The sequence below is a fragment of the Acanthopagrus latus genome, chromosome 4 (assembly GCF_904848185.1).
Source record: "Acanthopagrus latus isolate v.2019 chromosome 4, fAcaLat1.1, whole genome shotgun sequence".
Taxonomy (NCBI): domain Eukaryota; kingdom Metazoa; phylum Chordata; class Actinopteri; order Spariformes; family Sparidae; genus Acanthopagrus; species Acanthopagrus latus.
In genome coordinates this window covers 26,505,501-26,525,920 of record NC_051042.1, presented here as the reverse complement: position 1 = coordinate 26,525,920, position 20,420 = coordinate 26,505,501, and the positions used below count along the sequence as shown (strand labels likewise).

The 20,420-nt window shown below is 41.1% G+C and overlaps 1 protein-coding gene across 1 annotated transcript in view; it reads left to right on the top strand.

Annotated features, from left to right (window-relative positions):
- The window catches only part of ush2a (Usher syndrome 2A (autosomal recessive, mild)), a 186,788-nt gene that overhangs the window by 134,068 nt on the left and 32,300 nt on the right, over positions 1 to 20,420 (top strand). Inside the window, exons 63-68 of the mRNA XM_037096057.1 lie at positions 49 to 246; positions 342 to 496; positions 5,544 to 5,742; positions 13,381 to 13,488; positions 14,826 to 15,009; positions 17,603 to 17,760. Of these exons, the coding sequence (XP_036951952.1) occupies positions 49 to 246; positions 342 to 496; positions 5,544 to 5,742; positions 13,381 to 13,488; positions 14,826 to 15,009; positions 17,603 to 17,760 (1,002 nt within the window). The remainder of the gene's footprint in view (positions 1 to 48; positions 247 to 341; positions 497 to 5,543; positions 5,743 to 13,380; positions 13,489 to 14,825; positions 15,010 to 17,602; positions 17,761 to 20,420) is intronic.

The window sequence follows — 20,420 nt, the reverse complement described above, 5'->3', positions numbered from 1 at the left end:
CTCTGCTCCTCTTCTTCTGCCCCTCCTACCTTCCTTACTCTCTACTAGACTCAGACCTGGAGCCCTTCACCGCATACGAGTACAGAGTGAGGGGATGGAACAACTTTGGACGAGGCTCCAGTCATGTTACGACAGTGACCACCAGCGAGGACAAGCCATGGGGGGTGGCACCGCCCCGCTGGAGCCGCTTAAGTGAAAGAGATGACATCATCCAGCTGCAATGGCAACCACCTGCCAGGCCTAATGGTTTGTATCACTAAAGACCCCTTTCTCTGTAGATGTTTTTCAAGATGTCCTTTACAGTAACTTAATATTGACATGCACCTTTTCTACTTTACTAGGTGACATCACCCACTACGTTATACTGCGGGATGGACAAGAGCGTTACCGTGGGGAGGAGAACAGTTTCACTGATGTGGGTGGGATCAGGCCTTTCCAGGAATATAGTTACCAGCTGAGGGTCTGTAACCGGGCTGGTTGTACTGACAGCACACAGGTGAGACTGTTCATTCAGTTTTCTTTGGGTCAGTTTGTCTCGTCAAAGTTAAATTTTCCATGTTGTATCACTGTGTTCAGGAGCTCATTAATAGCTTATGTGGCTAACATTATGCTCACCTGTCCCACAATAAAAGACATATCTATTATGACAAATATAATGAGTCTGCATCAGTATTAAAGTCTTACTGAAGTTTTTAGGAGTCTGATGTTCACAGGGTTGCTGCAAGTTTGCAAATGCATAGAGCAGGTCTAGCATGTCTATTCTTAAAGCTTAAACTCTCAGCAGCAGCAATTGAGATAAACATTTAGTCACTGGGACTGATGAGAAACACTTGTAATGCTCCATTGGCTTGTTGTAGTTATTGTTCAAAAATACATTAAAATATCACTGACTGCACCTTCACTCACAAAGGAAAGATCAGTTCTCACAGTTTCCAAAAGTGTACTCTGCTGTAGCACCCCATTTGATAAAGACATTATCCCCCTGTATGATTATCTAATGGCTGCTCTAAAGATGGACTGAGCTTCACTGACCTAAGCACCACTTTACGCTGTAGTTCAGTTCACTCCTTCAAATTAGGATGAAGACTTGAAGTTGTGTTGGTGTGTGTGCATGTGTGTGTGGCACAGAGAGAGAGCAAAATCAGAGAGAACAATGTTTGAGAGAAGATTGTTATGTTTGTGTATTTCTCATTTCTCCGCCTCATGATATACTTTATTAATAGATTTGCACTTCTAGTTGACAGTGTGCTTGAGCTGCTTTTGTCTCTTGGACTCATCTCTTATTCTCCTACGCACCTCTGTGAATACAAGTGTGCAAAGATCAGCGTTCCTGTTTTGTTCTGTCAAGGGGAAATTGCCTGTACGTGCAAACCCCTGTTTCACATCGGGTAAATCACAACAACCACCTTGCAGCGCTGGTCCTCTGCAGTTGGCCGCTCATCTGATCCATTGTTTAGCCGGTGGCATTTCAGCGAAAGGACCTTTTACCCTCTTGTAAAAACCCTCCTCAGATACTGATTTCTGAACATTGTTTACATCAATATTCAGGTGCTCAGTTGTTCTGCAAGTGATATTTAAAAAAAACAACTAAACTTGTGTCTGACCTTTGTTGTTAAAAAATGACTGTGTGGGATGTTTTCACACTGTGTGAACTCTGTACTGTTCCCATGTCGGAACAAGTTTTTATTTAGCCGTTTCCGCTCCCACCCTGTGTGCGAGGCACTGGATTTGCTGAGTCTACCTGATATTTTGTGATAGCGTCCATAATAGCTTCACACAGAACTCCCCCTGCTATCTCTCTGGCTGTAGCCGAGCTGATATCACCACAACAATTAATTTCTCCGGCTTAGGGGTGATGAAAGCTCACGCTGAAAACTGTCTTTCTGGCTTTTTTTTTTTTAAACGCTAATTTAACATCTCATTATTTTGATGAGCACATTCTTACGTAAAGACGAAGTTTGTAGATGTGTCACTGGAGGGAGGCGGAGGTACAGTTGGTTGAACTGGTTGTGGAGGGTTGATAGGTAAATAGGTGATGGATGGATTATGGAATATATTAAATGGATGCTAGGAATAATTATGGCCTTGATGAAATAGGAATGGGTGGATGTAGGACAGGGATAAAGGAGGAGGAATGAGTAGTAAATAGTTTGAGAGATGAAAAGAGAGTTTAGAGCCACATTTATCTGGATAGTTTGTGTTTTAAGCACACATATTTAAATTGTTATAACAGTTTCACAGTAATACGATGTGCTGATTTGTGATTATTATTGTCAGACTTGCCTTGTCAATGAGGAGTCTCCTCCCCTTAACAAGTCAACATGCCCGCAACAGTGTGATAGAATTAATTGCTGAAACATAAATACTCATAGCAGCACTTTTATTTCAGGTCTGACAAAACTGGAACTGGTACCAATTTACTACCCAAGTTCCACCAGATCTGTGTTCAGTCTGTCTCATACCTTTCACTCTAGTCTATGTGTGTAATTCCAGTGGCTCAGTTGTGCTGCGTATATATTTGGTTGCAGCTCCGGCAGTCCAGACCCTTCTGCAGCGGATACACAAGGCTTCTATCTTTGCTGGTTGCCGGAGCACGGCGCATCAATACAGCCAAATTCAGCACGGAGCAGACAGGAAGTCAGACACCAAAACAGCATCACAACATGTGGTTAAATTTTCAGAATTAAAAGAGTCCTCCCTTCTTCCAATTCTTTGGTTGGGAACACAAAACTTCTGTCTGTTGTTTTGTTTATAACACGTATGTGTATAATTGCCGTCACGCGTGATTCGGTAATTACCACTTAAACTCCCCTGTCTTGTCACTCCAGCTGTCTGGCAGTGCTTCACTCAAAGCACAGTAGGAGGGTGTTGATGGATGAGGGAGTCTGGAGCAAAACTGTTCCACAACGTACATTAAACCAATTGAACTCAGGAGTTAGAACCAGGCCTCGGTATCCATCTCTAGGCATGTGGACTTTGTCCACAGAAGCTTTCAGGTTGGTGTTAGTATACACATCTAAAATGTGCATTTGATATAATAAAGGATATCGAATAAAGGATGATGCACAGGATGCAGCAGCTTGACCTCTAATATCAAAATCATTTCTCCTCCAAGATCAAACTGGCTGGAAACTTTCACTTATCTGGAAACTACATGACCAACAGGAGAACTCTGTATACATGTACATACCCTCCTAAAGCCTTACACAGTTACACTACAAACTCAATCTCTGTCTTCTATGTTCTCTCTGTCTGACTCCCTCTCTCACACACACACATACATATGTTCACACAAACCAGCACACACACTCCCAGCAGAAGGTGGAAAGGGAGTGAGTTGGATTAGTTTGTACACCAGTGAAAATTGGCCAAACAGTCCCAATTATGGGATAACTTGGGCTAACCTAATACACCACCGCAATTACCTGGCATCAGCCTCCTCGCACACACACATAAACACACAGGCACAGACAAACCAACACAGGCACACACAATGCACACCTGCTGTGACAACAGAAGGTGCTGATCTAATATGGTTGGTCACTTAGAGAGGGAGGAAGAGCGATTGGTCCTCCTCTGTCTCTGAATCCCTCTGTCCTGTTCTCTCTGCGCTCTGTCTCCTGTCATTCCCCTGATCTCAACGCCACACTCTTCTTTTCTTTTTTAACCTCTCTCATCCTCACTCCTTCCCACTGTCCAAACACCAGTTTCTCTTCTACAACAGCTGTCATCTGGTGCCCAGACCCTCCAACCCCCCCACCTCTTCTTTCCTTTTCTTTACGTCTATCACAATCCCATTTCTAGTTTCCATTCCTACTTAATGAATACATAACTAAAGACTATTATAGTGAGGCATCCTTTCATGTGAGCAGTTTTTTAAGTTGTCCACAAAAGCAAAGTTTGTAGTATTGGTGCACGCTTACATACAGTCAGTGGTTATATGGCTTTTTTATTTTCTTTGCATTTGAGCAAAATCTTGACAGACATCTGAGTTAGCGGCACGCTGAAGCACTCACTGATGGATACTCCACTTTCCCTGCATCTTCCTTATCTTCTTCCTCTCCTCCGCCTTCTTTGCTATTTCCTCTCTTCTGCCTCGTTGTGTTTGCGTGTGAATACCTGCACGCACCTGTGTGTGTGTCTATGTGTGTGCATGTGCGCGTGTGTCTCCTTAGTTGTAGTAGCAGTGTTCTAATTGCATAGCACCGTGTGGGACAGGTGGGGGAAGTGCTAGTGACAGTCTATTAAGGCAGGATATCCCTGTTGCCATTAGCAGCAGATTGCCCTGTGATTCTGTGGTCTCCACATTCACCCAGCGTTCACAGGGGCCCACAGATACACTAGGAATTTACAATAGGATGGTCACACACAACACTGTACTAAAAAGCAATCATTTCTATAAATGTGGATTGCTTACTGATTTGTTATGTTTTCTCTTTTTGTTCCATTGATTACCCATTATGGTTAATGATACTGATTGGAAACCGCACGTCTGATCATGATCAGATATGAGCTATTCAGAAATGCTGAAGTGATCAATTCAGGCAGTTCATCCATGTTGTCATCAAAATGGGCAACACGAGGAGAGAATGCTCAGTTGTTGGTTGTTATTTGTTAGAGATTATTGTGCTTCAAAAGGTGTTTGCGTTGGGTAACTTCTTGTTACTGTTTCCCTGCGCTGATGTGGTTGATTGTTAAGTTGTAAAATATCCTGTGTCCGTCTTTGTCAGTGTGTGGTAACCACATTTGAGGGGCCGCCAAAAATCTGTGTACATGAGCCAGTGATACTGAGGAAAGATGTGAAAAAATGAAATTGCTTCCTTTGTCCAATACACAAAAAAGCCAAAAGCCAAAGACTCTTCATTTACTATGATGAATAACAAAAAAGCAGCTAGTGCTTATATTTAAGAAACTGGAAGTAACAAATGTCTGACACTTTTGCTTGACAAATGACTGCAATGATTTGTGGATTATCAAAGTAGTTGGCAATTAATCAACTAATCATTGCAACTAATTGACTGTCCTCTCCCAGTCAGCTATTTCAAGGAATAAAATATAGTGTTGTGTGTTTATTCTATAGTCTGCATACTGTACTTAGTTAGACGTTTTAAAATATGGTAATAACATAGAATTGCTCGTTGTGGTGCTTCCTTCATAGAATAGCTTTTCTAAAAAGTAATGCTGATTGTTTGATAGTTTATGTTTTGTCTGTATTTGGGCAGTGGTTGGAACATACAGAAATGCTGCTGTCCACATTTTGTGGAAATGAATTAAATCACCATCAAATGTCTTTCTCTGTTGTCAACATGGTCTTTACTGCCTCAGAAAGAGGAAGCCCTGAATTTGGATGCATTTTTTTATTGGGTTGTAATCATTTTAATTACATTGATAAATGATCACAGCAGAAATCCATCTGTTATCCACATTTTTTACATTCTGTAAAATATCAGAAATGTGTTATGTTTTATATTTCTTGTGTGTGTGCGTGTGTGTGTGTGTGTGTGTGTGTGTGTGTGTGTGTGTGTGTGTGTGTGTGTGTCTAGGTGGTGGCAGTGACAGTCCAGGGCGTCCCAGAGGGTGTGCAGCCTCCAGTGGTAACAGCCTCAAGCCCTTCCTCCCTTCACGTGAGCTGGTCTGAACCAACTCGTCCAAGTGGAGTCATACAGCGGTACCACCTGAACCAAACAGGTGTCGGAACCATATTTACATACAACGACGGGCCCAGAAATTATACTGTGACCGGTGAGATCCTCAGATTTTCAAACGCCTCACATTTCCTTCAATGTTTTACCATTTCTGTCATCTCATCTTACTTTTGCTCCTCCTCCTATAGCCTCTTAGTTTCCCCTTTCATTGTGTGTCCCTTACTTGTCTCTTTCTCTTCACTTCTTCTCACTCCTTTACTTTGACATCTCTAAATCATCCCCTTTCTCCTTCTCTTCCCATCACCTGTCCTCTTCTCCTCTCCCGCCCCTCTGTACTCCTCTGCTGGTTTCTGGAAGCCATCTAATGACTGAATTTACACCTGATTCCCGCCACTCTCTCTCTCTTGGCCCCGCCCCCTTACAGAAACACACGCACGTGAACACACATTGGAGAAACAAAAATGTGAGCACATTAAAACAGTCACATATAGTAGGCAGGCACACATGTTCACGCTTACATACCTAGAGAAACAAAGGCAAAAAAACATGAATATAAGTACAAGAGCACACCAGAAATAGTGTGTTAGACCCGGTGCACTCACAAAACACTCAAACTAAACACACAGACAAACACAAGTGTTGGCTTGTCTCAGTATTGTAGATCTTCGCGGGAACGCGGTGGTGTCAGGATTGGGTGATTTGTGGGTCTTGTTTTATCCACCCTGAGGAGGAGCTGTGATGCTGGCCCTCTGCCATCAGTCACAACACACACACACTCACTTACACATGCAGACACAAACACCTGCATAAAGTATTACAAAGCAAGCGTTTGTTGTCAGTATAAAAACATCATTTTGAAGACACAATACCAGTTGAACACAATCGACATACTTACCTACTTCTGTAATTGAAATAGCGTGTTTTAGACCTGATTTGTTTTTTATGTATTGCACATAAATTTGCAAGTATCGCGCAATGACCATCTTTCAAAGCCCAGATTCAGTGGCATTTCCCTTCACAGCTTTCCTCTCGGCTCTGTCTTGGACTCAGACCAGGCATCAGCTTTGCCAGTAGCCAATAGACTAGTCCCATGGTGCCTGTGGTTGGCTTGTATGGTCAGGAGTTGTGTGCGCACGAGCATGTGTGTTTGTATGTGTAGGCATGAGGCAAAGCAAACAATGCCAAATAGAGATGGTAATGTGCTGTAATACTGTACCAGCCCCATGTGCCAGTGTAAGCAACCAGCATGCGTGTGTGAAATTCCCCTGTCCCCCAGTGAGACGCTGGAAAACCCTGCGTATTCAGCCAAAATCACTACTGGGGCACCATCTCTCTCTCTCTCTCCCTTTATCTTCCTCTCTCTTTCTCCCTAATTTCTCTCCGCTCTGTTTGTAACAGCACATGTAGGGAAAAAGGTTCCTGTGTTAAATGCATCGCGTTATGAACAACAACAATGAAAAGGCCACTCCAGATTTGTTCAAATAGGTCATGAGCTGGTCCGAAAACAGTCCTGCAGCTCAGAACAACCCAATATAAATGTTACTGACCTCGAATATATGCTTTAATTTTTAGTCTTACCTATTTTAGCAACTTATTTGCCCTTTATTCTTATTTTATACAATTATACAGGAATGATATTCAATAGATATTGCACATAGGCGTGTGTTGGTTTTTTGGAAGATCATATTTTTTTGTTTGTCTGTCTTCTTCTCTTTTACATACTCATCTTTTTGCATGTATGTATACAAACACAAACGCATATGGTATGTATACAGAGTCTTCATACTCTATGTATGTCTTGGCTGCAACTGATAATTATTCTCATCATCAAGTAATCTGTCAGTTATTTTTTCTACCAATCAATGTGTTCTTTGGTCTGTAAAATGACAGAAGATGGTGAAAAATGTTAAAATCAGTGTTTGCCAAAGTTTATGATGACGTCCTCACAGGTCCCAAAGATACTTAGTTTACTATCATAGAGGAGTGAAAACAACAGAATAGATATTCATTTGAAAGGAGAGTCTGAGAATTATGACTGTTTCCTCTTAAGAAATGACTCAAAATCTAAATTTTTCTCAAAATATCAATGTAATATTTGTCAAATAATTGATTAATCAGCTCCACTGTATCCGCCACAACAGTAAAATTGAATAAAGAAGTGACATTACACAAACTGAGTGAGTGGAAGGTGCACAGAATGACTCTTATTAAAAGAGAGTGAAGGAGAAAAGGAAGAAGGAGTGGGTCCCATGAAAAGATGGATGGATGTATCTAAGTGTTTTCAGTGAAATATGAACAGGAATAATTGCTGTGCTACTCCCTCATCCTTAATGTTTAATACGTCATTATTCATCTTCTCTGCATCTCTCGGACTGTTCTCACCACTGTGAGAGACAGATGCTCAGAGAGCTCACACTCACTGATTCAAACCACAGAAACTGGAGAAATTGGCTTTTTTTTTTAGCTACAAAAATGTGGTTTCAAGATTGAATCATGCTTTCAGTGCTGTAACTTGATCTGATGGAGTATATTCTGTCAAAATCATTTTGGTCTACAAGGCATTCATTTATCATGAAACATTCACCCCTGTAATGATGAATATAACAATATTTGTGCTATATGTGTACTTGTAAGTGAACATCATTTAAACTGTGAATGCCTGTCACTAAAAAATACAGTGTGTTATATGTTGTTCCACACTCTTGAAATAAGAACCCATGTAATTCAGACATTTTAGACATTTGCAGTTTGTTTTCATCCAGAAAAAAAATGTGTTTTATGTCTTGGAAGCACATAAAGCACATCTGGAACATCACCTACATATGAATGGCATTTGATCACTTCTGCAGTGAGGCTTCAATAAGCGCTGAATCATTTCTCTGAGCTTCTGTTTGTTACTGTTTAAGAGAGAAAATTCCTAAAGTAAGCCAGCACCTCTGTGATGCCAGGATCTTAAATTATATAAACAAATTCTTGACTTCTAGTGTTTACTGTTTATGAATGATTTGCCTGAGGAAAAAGCAAGAAATAGCCTTGTATTAATAGCAATTTGAGCAGTTCTGAAAAGTGACACTTCATAGAAAGAATTAAGCACTACTGTACAAAGACACCCCATGTGAATCGATATTAAGTATTGCTATCATTAGCTGGCAATGAATTATTGCCTGCAATTATATAGATTATGGCATTAATCATGTGTTTAATTGGTCTTTTGTAGGCTCATTATTAATTCAGAACAGCAGGGAATAGAGTATGTTCTTTTATTTATTAATGTGTTTCCCCCGTAGTCCGTGCTCTGATTGGTCCCTGCCATAGGTGCAGGCATGTAGACACGGGGAGGAGAGGGTGAACAAGACAAGACAAACAGGAACTTTCCTTTTCATGCATCAGTCTTCAATGTGTCTTTCATGAGAACTGTGATCCTCCCAGTGTGTAGAAAGTCTTTCATCCAACTAGTTTAAAAATCACTCTCGGTAACCTCGTCTTGAATTCTGCCTCTAACTTATAAGCTCTCAGACTGGAGGTAGAGAGTGGAACTCAGTGGGACTGTTTGCAGTAAAGAAGGATGTTCTATGAGATGTTATGGATCCTCATGTTACCCAGCTGCCTGAATCCTCTCTCCTGTTTACACAGCACGTCTGTCCCGTCTCTGGTGTCTTGATAAAACAAAGAGGCAAAAGTAAGGAGTCTGAGGACTAAAGGAGAAGGAGGTGATATAAATTGAAAAAAAAAACGGACAGAAAAATAAATTACTTCAAATTTAAACATTTAATTGAATGGAAATGAAGCTCTAATGTTGGTTAAAAACAGATCAGGATTTGATACTTTTGTGAATTACAGGTTAACTTCTTTCATCTTTAAATTCAGCTTTTTCAAGATTCTTCACTTTGTCTGAAATTACAACAATCTAAATATAAAAGTACTTTTTAATCACATATGAAAACATACAGTCTTTAAAAACTGCAGACCATCTTCTTCGGTGACACATTCATACGTGCTTTATAGATGACACCATTTTCCCTCTCAGCTCTACGGACTCGTCCTCCACAATTGAATCTTTGTGTGTGTGCGTGTCTGTATGTGTGTTTTCATGTTTCCTGTTAACGTGCGCATGTGTGAATATTTTACATACTTTGCAAATGGACTTTGCAATAAGTTTTACCAGCATGGTGGCTCGTGTGTATTTGTGTGTGTGTGTGTGTGCGTGTTTGTGCGTGTGTGCATGTGCGCGTGTGTGTCTGTCTGTCTGTGTGAACCTGATCTCATTGTTCCATCCCAGACGGTCTCTGCATTAGGGAGCCACAGACAGGAAGTCAAACTCTTAATTATTTAGGAGAGGTGTTATCAAAGCTCTCCTCCCCTCTCTCTCTTTCTCTCTCTCTGTCCCTCTCTCTCTCTCTTTCTCTCTCTCTGTCTATCTCTTTTCTTTCCTTTTTCATGCTTGTTCTTGATGCTTCATCTGTTTTTTTCTATTTCTCATGCAAGTAGAGGTAAATTCTGTTTTCTTACTCTTTGTTTCTTTTCACTCTCTCTCCTGACTTATGCTCCATCGAACCTCCCCTCTTGTTCTTCTCTTCCCCTTATCTTTCCATTTCAGCCTCTTTCATGTCTTTCTCAGCCGTCCTCACATTTCTTACTCCTCTTATTCTCTTGCCTGGCTCTTCCAGCTTTCTTCATCTTCTCTTTCACTTGACCATCCCTGTCTCTCTCTCTCTCACTCTCCCTCTGTCTGTCTATATGGTATATCAGGTATCTGGCATGGTATTGTGGCCTGCGCCCATCATCCTATCATATTCTCTAATGCAAACAGGAAACGGCAACCTGTCAATAAAATGCCATTTTAAATCAGTTATTTTAACAGCGCCACCGCAATACACACACACACACACACACACACACACACACTTAAGAGGAACCCAGAACAACAGACTTTTAATCCTGTCCCTTGTTTGTTCTTTTTCTCTCTCTTTGACTTTTTTGCTTAAATGTAAGCACCAACTCTTCACTCTGTTTCACTCTGTTTCTCTCTCCGTCCCGCACAAACTCTCACCAGTCTCCTCTGTGTCCAACTCTTACGATGACAGTTACAGCCTTGTCTCACTCTGCATTAGTGAGCTGCTGGCTGCTCCCATCAAAACGCCCTCCACCCGTTTTTCACTTCCCGGTGATCACTGTTAAAATGATTGAAGCTTCCTCTGTCTTTCCATAATCAAGCACAGAGGCACACATGTGTATGCATGTGTACGAGGACATATAGGTCTGCGCGCACACACACTTAAAAACACACACACACACACACACACACTCTCTGTTTCTGTTGCACATAGACACTCAACCATGTTATACGTGGTGTCATTTCTCCAGCAGACCAACACTGCCCTCTTCAGGCTGAGTGTTAATGATAATTTGAAACACACCAAGAAACATCAAATGTGTTTGTGTGTGTGTGGGTATGTGTGTGTTTGTGTGCGTGTGTGTATTTGTGTTAATTTTCACGGGCACGTGTTGAATGAAAAGTATAGGTGTGTTTGTGTTGGTTTCTATTTAAAATAGCAGGAGACAGTAGGTGGAAAATCAGGTCATGTTTTTTTCTTGTAGTTTCAAACTGTTTGCTCATTTCGCAGAGGGCAGAACCGATAAGTCAACTTTCAAGAGCAAATTCTCTCAGTCGGCTTTGCGTCCTGACCTGAGTGTAGGCTGGCCTCAATAAGCACAAGCAGCACTTTAAAACATTTAGAATATTTAGTTTATGCACACAGATAACCCGTGAAGTTGTAACACTGCCCTCTTTCCACTTTCAAGCTCCATTCTGACTCCTGCAGGGACGCTCTGTCTCTACGTATGCAAGAAAAATGTAGTGAAAGGTTACTGCTTTATTCACCGTTGCGACGAATGACATCACTTGCAGTCTAGATATCATTTACTATGCCGGAGTGCACACACGCATATACACACGCTTAGTTGCACAGTTAAATAGTGTAACAGAGCCTTACGCTTCAACCCGAGTACTTTTGTATGGCTGGCAGATTTCCTTTATTTAACCCAAACACAGGGCAAAATTGTGAGAGCATTTGCACGCGTGCACACACACACACAGACACACACATTGATCAGAGGTTGGGTTAAGCGTGGCAGGCTGCAAGGCATATTAAGCAGGCTAAGCACTAGAATAAGACGTGAGGAAACCGTGGTGAAGCTCTCCGCTGTGCATTAGACTCTGTGTGTGTGTGTGTGTGTGTGTGTGTGTGTGTGTGTGTGTGTGTGTGTGTGTGTGTGTGTGTGTGTATGCGTCCATGTGTGTGTGTGTGTTGGTGCACATGTTCTCCACCATCAACATAGGGTGGGTCGGACATGCATATAGCAGCTGAGACACAGTAGGGTGTCCTTCTCTGTCTCTCAGCCTCCAAACATACACAGTGGGAGACGCCATTAGATAATTAAGATTATTGGCTTAATTATGTCGTAAATTTCACAAAAAGAGTTACGTCCATTTTTTTGGTCCTTTTTCTTCCAGTTACGCTGATACGTGATAACTGTGTCATTTAATTCTGTCTCACATCTGGTCGTGCACTGTCTTTTTGTCCTTCAATACTAAACATACGGAGGGAGAGCCATTAAATTATCATAAGACTTACTTTTTTGTTAAACCAAAATAAAGCTTATTTTGCACCGGATTTATTTTATTTTTTCAGTAGGTAAAACAAAAACAATTAACTAAACATTTCTGATTCATTTATCTAATGTATCATAAATCTTTACATTGTAAAACTGTATATCTTCATCTAAAAAAGTGCAGATTTAAGGCAGAAATAAGGAATTAAACACACATGCCAATGCAAAAGCCTGTGTTTACAGTCATAATTTTAAAATAAAGTCATTTCAGTTCTTTCATCTTCCCTTGAATTTGATTTGTAAGCTGTTGTACGCTGTCAGCTCAGTGAATGACCATAAAACATCCATTCAACCCTGTGACAACATTAAGGATTTGCATCCATCCACCGTAGATCAAGAGACGTGCAGGAAATATATCTGAAGAAAAACAGAGGTTGTCAGTCACAAGACCGTGGTTCTAACTTTGTTTGGGTACACAAAGGCTTTTTTAACAGCTTCCAGTGTTTAAATTTTACTACCAAAGGTTCACTGTAGCACCAAAAACTGATTTCCTGTGGTTGTAGTTAAAGGACCACTCAGTCGCTGTGTGATTTCTTTTAGACTGCATAGCAGGTGCCTATAAATAAATCATGTCTGGACGCTGTAGCCTAAACGCATACCGAGGTATCATAATTATCATAGATCAAAAGCTGATGACATTACAGCGTTGGACCGTTCCTATCCCATGTCAGTTCCGCGGCTGCCCATCTTTACGTTGTTTCATTATTGAGTTATGGCATGCATAATTTAACACCGACAGATATGGATCCATCCGTTGAGAGACTGTGGAAAGAACAGAGGGAGGGAGAGTGAAATGGATAGAGAGAGGAAAAGGTTAGGAAGAGAGTTAGTGATACGGGCCGGGCAAGCTTCCCTCTTTCTCTTTTACTTTTTCCCCTTTTGTTATTTTGTTGTTTGTCTTCTCTTCGTCCCTTTTTACTGGCTGTCCATCGTCATTTGTACAAATTATTGCAAAAAGTATAATGTGATTTTTTTTTCACCCTATATGAGTTTACAAGTCCGGGATTCATCTGGTGTGCTCTTTTTAACCACATATTCATTGTTGTGCGTGTGTGTGCTACAGGTTTGCAGCCATACACAGATTACAGTTTTGCGCTGGTCGCCTGCACAGCTGTCGGATGTGGCACCAGTTTACCTTCCACAGGACGCACCCTGCAAGCCTCCCCTGCTGGTACAAACGCAAACACACACAAACACATCTATATAAATTTTAGGAATTCTCTATCTGATTTTGTGTAGTGACATTTATTTACAAATGAAGAGGTCATTCCACAGGTCTTAAATATTTACAATACCTCCTGTATACAATACCTTCACATCCAGAAGAATGTAAAGCCAAGCTTTTTTGCATGATAATGTGCAGCTAATGTAAAATATGACCTGGACACCTAAACATACAAACATCATACATGCTTTTACTAGATTACTGAAAAAATAGGTTGATTAATACAAAAGCTTTAAAAAAAAAAACATTGTTTTTGATCTCTTGCATTTTGTAATTTTTTTTTACAGTTGATCTTTTTAAATCTTTTTTTATTTACTGATTTCCTTTCAGATATTTTTTTCCTCTCCTTGCTGCTCCGCTCACTTATCTGTTCTCCTCCCACTGCTCTCCTTTTTTGAATCCTCCCCCTCTCATGTCCTTCTTTGCTCTCCCTACGCTGTAGCTTGCTACCCTTCACCTCTCTTTCTCTCTCTCGCTCTCTCTCTCTGTCTCTCTTGTGTACGCTGGTGACTGCAGGGCAGCAAAGCCTTTTTTGTTGCCCAACTAAAACGGCGTCATCAATTTTGTATTTATATTAGAGAACTTCAATTACGATGATTGTTTTCCTCTCATGTACTTCACACTTGTTTACAGTATGTTCTCTCACTTCTTTTTCACAATGTTTTCCCTTCACATCTGTTTGCTCTCTTCCCATCGTTTCTGCAACTCTTTGACATTCTTCTGAAACTAATTTGATGTTTTTCTTATTTTTTTTCATTTAAAAATATTTTTACCTCTCTTACAAATTGAATATTTTCTCTATCTGTCTACACATCTAATCTCTCTATTAATTTATTTTTACATGAGCCTCCTAATTCTTCCAGTTAAGCTCCTCCTTCTCATCGCTCCCCTCTCCCTTTTTGTGTCTCAGTGTCCACTTCAAATAGCGTATTTGCTTCTTCTTTGTGTTTATATGTTAATAAACAAATTACACTTCATTGAGATATTCAAATTCTCCTCCTTCACACAGGCAAATTGTACATTTTGACTATTTGTGTTCCTCTTTAAACTATTAAATTAGGTATTTTCACCCACATTCTCTCTGTTTTTAAGTTTTTTCCACTCCTGGTCGTATCATAATCTCATGAGGAAACTTTGCCATCTTCTCCATCATATTAACAATTAGCTTGTGACTCGATAATTTACAATCTGAATGCTTATACAAATGAATATCATTTTCTCAGCAATGAACAAAATAATGTTTAACCTGTCATCCTATAATCTTTCCGTCTTTGCCTCTCTAGGTGTTTGGTCCAGGCCCAGACATCTGATAATAAACACATCTGCGGTGGAGCTGTACTGGGATCAGCCGTCCCAGCCTAATGGACACATCTCCCAGTGCAGACTGAAAAGAGATGGTCGCACTGTTTTTACTGGAGACCACCGTGACCAGAATTATACTGACACTGGACTCCAGCCAAACCGCAGGTACAGACGCACGCGCTAACACACACACACACATAACACCTAAATGTAGAAGTCACAAATGCATAAACACACTGCAGTTGTAGCTTCATAATTAATCATCCCTTTAATTCCTCAATTTTCCAATTTGAGTGTGTACATTTATGTTTGTGTGTTTATTATCGGGGTCACCCTGTTTTAAAAGCTCTCCTATCATCTCATCCATGTCTCTCTCACAGGACTGCTCTCTGTATATGTCTGTTTGTGTCATTTAATGAGCAAATATTTGACATGCCAATGACAGGCGCAAACATTACCACACACACACACACAAACACACACATATTGAAATCACAAATCAGATCTGGCTTTTGCTTACAGACAGCAGCCGAGCGTAGATTTTATTTATCTGTTTATTTTCATTTAACCTTTATTAATCCGTGTCTTTTTTCGAAGATGGATTTTCTGTTTTAATTATGGGAGTGTAAAATGATACCCCCCCCTCCTCCCGTTCCTGTCTCTCCTGTCCCCCTCTCCCTCTCTCCCCGGCCTTCTCTCTCTCTCTCTCTATCTCTCTCTCTCTCTCTCTCTCTCTCTCTTTCGCTCTCACTCTCTCCTGAGACAATTTCTCCTTACCCCAAATAGAATTCGTGGGATAACACCCTGCAGTACTCCAATCTCTGCGATGTGTGTGTGAAAGAGAAAGGGAGGAAGAAACAAGATAGGATCGTGTGTGTGTGTGACGTTTAATTTTCCCTAATTCCTGATAGTCTGCCAGAAGGCATTCCCGTCCCGACCCTTTGCTTCTCATCACTTTCCTTGCTTCCTATTCACTTCTCTTCCCTCTCCCCCTCCCCTCCCATCCTTTCCCTCTTACCTCATTCCCTTCCTCCTTTCCTTCTTTTCCCAATTTAGCCCTGCGCCAAGAATTACACAGAGAGCACCAGCCCCATTATCCCGGCAGTCTTGTGTGTGTTTTTCGCCCGTGCGTATGTGGGTGTGTTTCCACGCATGCCTTTCTGTGTGTGCATGTGTCCGTGCGTGAGACTGCTCAAAGTGGCCATTGATTATTTATGACAATGTTGATTAGCTGTCACTTTGCTTCGCCAGCCCAGGAAGTGTCTAAGATGACGAGAGAATTAACCTATTCCCTCTGGCTGGCCCCGCAGGACACACACACACACACACACACACACACACACACACACATCCAAAGCTAAACAGATGCAAATGCCCCCACTCACGATTACCTACCATGCACACACACACCGTTTTACTTTTGATATCCCAAGGCAGTATTTACATTTAAGTAAAAATCTTCCAGTGATGAAGTGTTTAAATTCATTCTCCCACTGAAACCTTATGCCATCACACTCTTCCTCTTTGCTCTCTTCCACTCTCTCTCTCTTTGTGGCTCTCTTTGCAATAGTTGGTGTGTCTCAGTGAGGTGCATTTATTTATTTATGTTTTCCTGCGTGTGTGTGAGTAACATATGAGTAGTTTTAATACATTTTCTTGACTGCGCTCTAACCCACTGCAGAAGGGCTAATGGCCTCCTGTTTAAAACGCTCTGCGCAGGAACAATAACCCAACACCGCCGTCTATTAATGTATGTGTGCTGGAGTTTATAGCAAATTAAAGGCTTTTAATGTTAAACGGTGGCCCACTTACACAGCTAATGTAGGCTTTAGCACCAGCCAGCCACACACGCTTAAAAGGGAAATCTATCATATGATGTCATGGGCGAGTTAGAGAGTGGGACGAGAGAGGCAGCGAGACCGATGGAAGAGAGAGAGAAAGAGAGAGAGAGAGATGTATAACGGAGAGAGAGAAGAAAGAAGCCATGGATCTCAAGTGTACGAGCCCACACACAGGGGCATGTGCACACACATACGTTTGAATCTGTGCGTGGGGGCGGGTTGTCTGAGTCTTTCAAGAGGTTATTGCAATTTATTAACCACAATTAGAAAGCCTACAAGCCAAGGGATTTTTGGGAGAAAATTCATTTTTGAATGGGGCATTTAAGCAGAAACTACACACCCTTGCTGTTCATGAATGCTCTGACAGCTGGAGAACTTCTGGCTGTGATAGGAACTTGTTTTTTACACTGTTGTCAGTTTTTTACCATGCCAACAAATTATGTCATGACACAAACATTATTAAAACCTGAAAGTGACATTTACAAAATGCAGTTCCCCCCTTTGTTCATGCAAGGCCGAGGACTTGGTCTTGTTGAGAGAGCCATCTTTTTAAAGTTTGACAATAGACCCTGAAAGCAGAATAAACACCAGTGTCTGGTTGTTTTATAAGCTTTTTAACTGTCAGTTGCTGTTTCAGCCATTACTTGTAAACTGCAGTAAGATGAGCACCGACACCAGCAGCTTCTTGATTTGCTTTTCTTTTGCCAGTTTAAAAGCTCCTACTGACATTAAGACCTAATGCTGTGCTGTTTGATGGCGCTGGGTCGAATATTTGGAACATATTAACACTGTTTCTCTTCATATCCGTTCCTCAATTTGATCCCCTCATCTGTTTTCTCTGCGCTGCTTCTATACACCATCTCTTTACCTTGTCACCTCTCTTTGTCTGCCACGTCTTAACCCTTCCCTCTCTTCAGGTATGTGTATGAGCTGGAGGCCAGTACAGCGGGTGGGACGGGTGTGAGTGACAAATATGTTATACAAACGCCAGTGTCCTGCCCCACCGGGATCCAACCTCCCCACAATGTGACAGTGTCTGGCCCTCACTCCATCTCTCTTGCCTGGACCCCTCCTGGTGAGTAGCTAGTGGTGGACGAATGCTTTGGTTTCTAATAAGAGATAAAACATTTTTATGTTTTTAGCAATCTTTTTTGTTATCCAAGTTGTATTCTGTAGTAGCTAACAGTGCTCAATCACACATGCACTCTTTCGCTGGAAATTGGAGATTTCAAAAGTCAGACTTTTCTGTGAAAAATGTAAGAATGAAAACATTATATACAGTTTACACATTTCAGAGACTCATTTCCATTTAGCAGACATGTGACTCATGTAAATTATTCCAAGTTTCAAGCCCCAAGTCAAGGCAAGTCACAGGTTGTGACAAACGAAGGAAAGTCAAGTCCTTAGTCCCTTTTTCCACACCCAAGAAACTTAAGTCATTAACATAAACATAAACATAAACATAAAATGAACACAGACCAGACATTGGAGTCATCATGCCTCAGGTCAAGTCACAAGTCTTTAACTTCCAAGTCTTCCAAGTTGAGTGTCATTCCAGAGACGACTCTTTTTCTATGTTGAGGAGCACTGACAAAAAGCATTTATAGAAACAATGGCTCCTTCAAGTCTAACATTCTTGTTATTTGGATGCATCATTGACCAATTAAACCTTAGACTAATTCTGATAGTGACTGCAAAACAGCGCTTGATCAAAGTTTCATGGCCAGAAGGTGCTCAATCCAGTGTTTATAACTTAGAAAACACCAAAAAAAAAAAACCCACTTCATACCACAGCAAGAGCTTCACTAGATAAAGACATAGAGTGAGCAGAATTAATTCTTATTTTCTTGCAGTTAATTCCTGAAGTTGCATTAAACGAAGTGGGAAAAGAGTAATGTCATACAGTATCCTGCTATTTTATTTTCCAGAACAAAGGTTTCTACATGAACAGATTTCAAATTAATTTAATTTAATTTAGTTTGGTGGAGCACTTTTACAACATGACATTCACTGGATTTAACTCTACAAGGTAGGAAAAAATATATACTCACCATATGATGCTGAGCAGAAAGACGCTTTTCCTCCATGTGAAACAATTCTTCCTCTGATATGAGGAGACGGGGAGAGGGGTCAGACTGAAACAAAAGCCCCAAGTAGTTTTCCATTCACCTTCTGGCCTCTCAAGACCTGGACACACACACATACACAGGTTTACATGAGCATACACTCAGGGCTGAGTTTCATGCTTATGGGGCAGTGATTGTCTGCCCTAACCCATCTATCATTGACTATTACGCTCTCATTAGGCTGATTTCCTATCTCAGAAACCGCTTATAGGGCCAACTAGCAGAGACACTTCACTTTGGTGCGCGAGTGTTTGTGTATGTGTGTGTCTTTTGCTTCTGCATATTTGTGTTTATGCATGCATCTTTATACATGTGTATTTGAGTGTGTGTGAGTGCATATGTGTGTGTGCACATCACTGCGGAGACATTTCCATAGGCAGGCCTATTCTATCGTCATTATGGGTTGATTCTAAAGGTGAGGAAATATCGGCTGGGTTCTCACGCTTGGTTAACTCCCTGAGCCCAGAGTCTGGAGTGTTTTCGACTTGTGTGTGCCTGTGTATGCGCGTGTGGGGGTCTCTGTGGTAGTGTGCCTGTGTGTGTGTGTGTGTGTGTGTGTGTACGTATATGCACGTGCGTTTGTGTCTTCATATGCATACATTGACTGCTAAAGCACTGACGTATGGCTATTAAAAAGACATTTACTCTAGGATCAATTTCTCCTTCGCGGTGTTTGTGTCTCTCTTTGTGTGTGTGTGTGTGTGTGTGTGTGTGTGTGTGTGTGTGTGTGTGTGTGTGTGTGTCTGAGAGAGCACTTCGCACGTGTGCATGTTTTTTGTTGCATGTAACTGTATATGTGCTGGTTTGTAATTATGGGCATCATGTGTGTGAAACAGGCGATGTCAAAGTAGCTGATTGGTTGTGAATAATAGAACTTAAATATCACAGTGACGATTAAACTTCTATGACCGAGAAACATACCGATGCATGATGACCCCTGTGTGTGTGTGTGTGTGTGTGTGTGTGTGTGTGTGTGTGTGTGTGTGTGTGTGTGTGTGTGTTAATGCAGCCAGTGTGCTCAAATAAAAAGCTTCATGCGCTGAAGTCAGAGGTGTGTGTGTGTGTGTGTGTGTGTGTGTGTGTGTGTGTGTGTGTGTGTGTGTGTGTGTGTGTGTGTGTGTGTGTGTGTGTGTGTGTAGGTGGATGTGTGCATATGTGAGTTGGGGGGTGAATAATTGAAGTCTTTCATTTGTCTGGTAATCAGTTCGTTCTCGAGATATCCAGAGTTCATGAATGTTGAATAACCCATCACAATACAGTTGGCCTGAATTATGGAAAAACCGCCGGTGAGAATATTAACAAAGTCTAGGTGCGTGCGTGTGTATCTGTGTGGGTGTTTCTGTATGTATACATTTGTGTGGTTTTGTGTGGTTGTGAGACCACAGAGACAGGATTGTGAAGGCAAGATCAGCCAGTGAGAAGACAACAATATGCCATTGTGCATGTAGGAAATCGTATTCTGTATAGATAGTTACTTAAGTTTTTTCATGTGTACATCTTTTAGTGATCAAATTCATACATTTAGTTGAAACTATATGTTCTAGCTAAAATAGAACTCGGTCATTTTAATGTTACATGACCATGTTACAATATTTTAAGACAGTATACA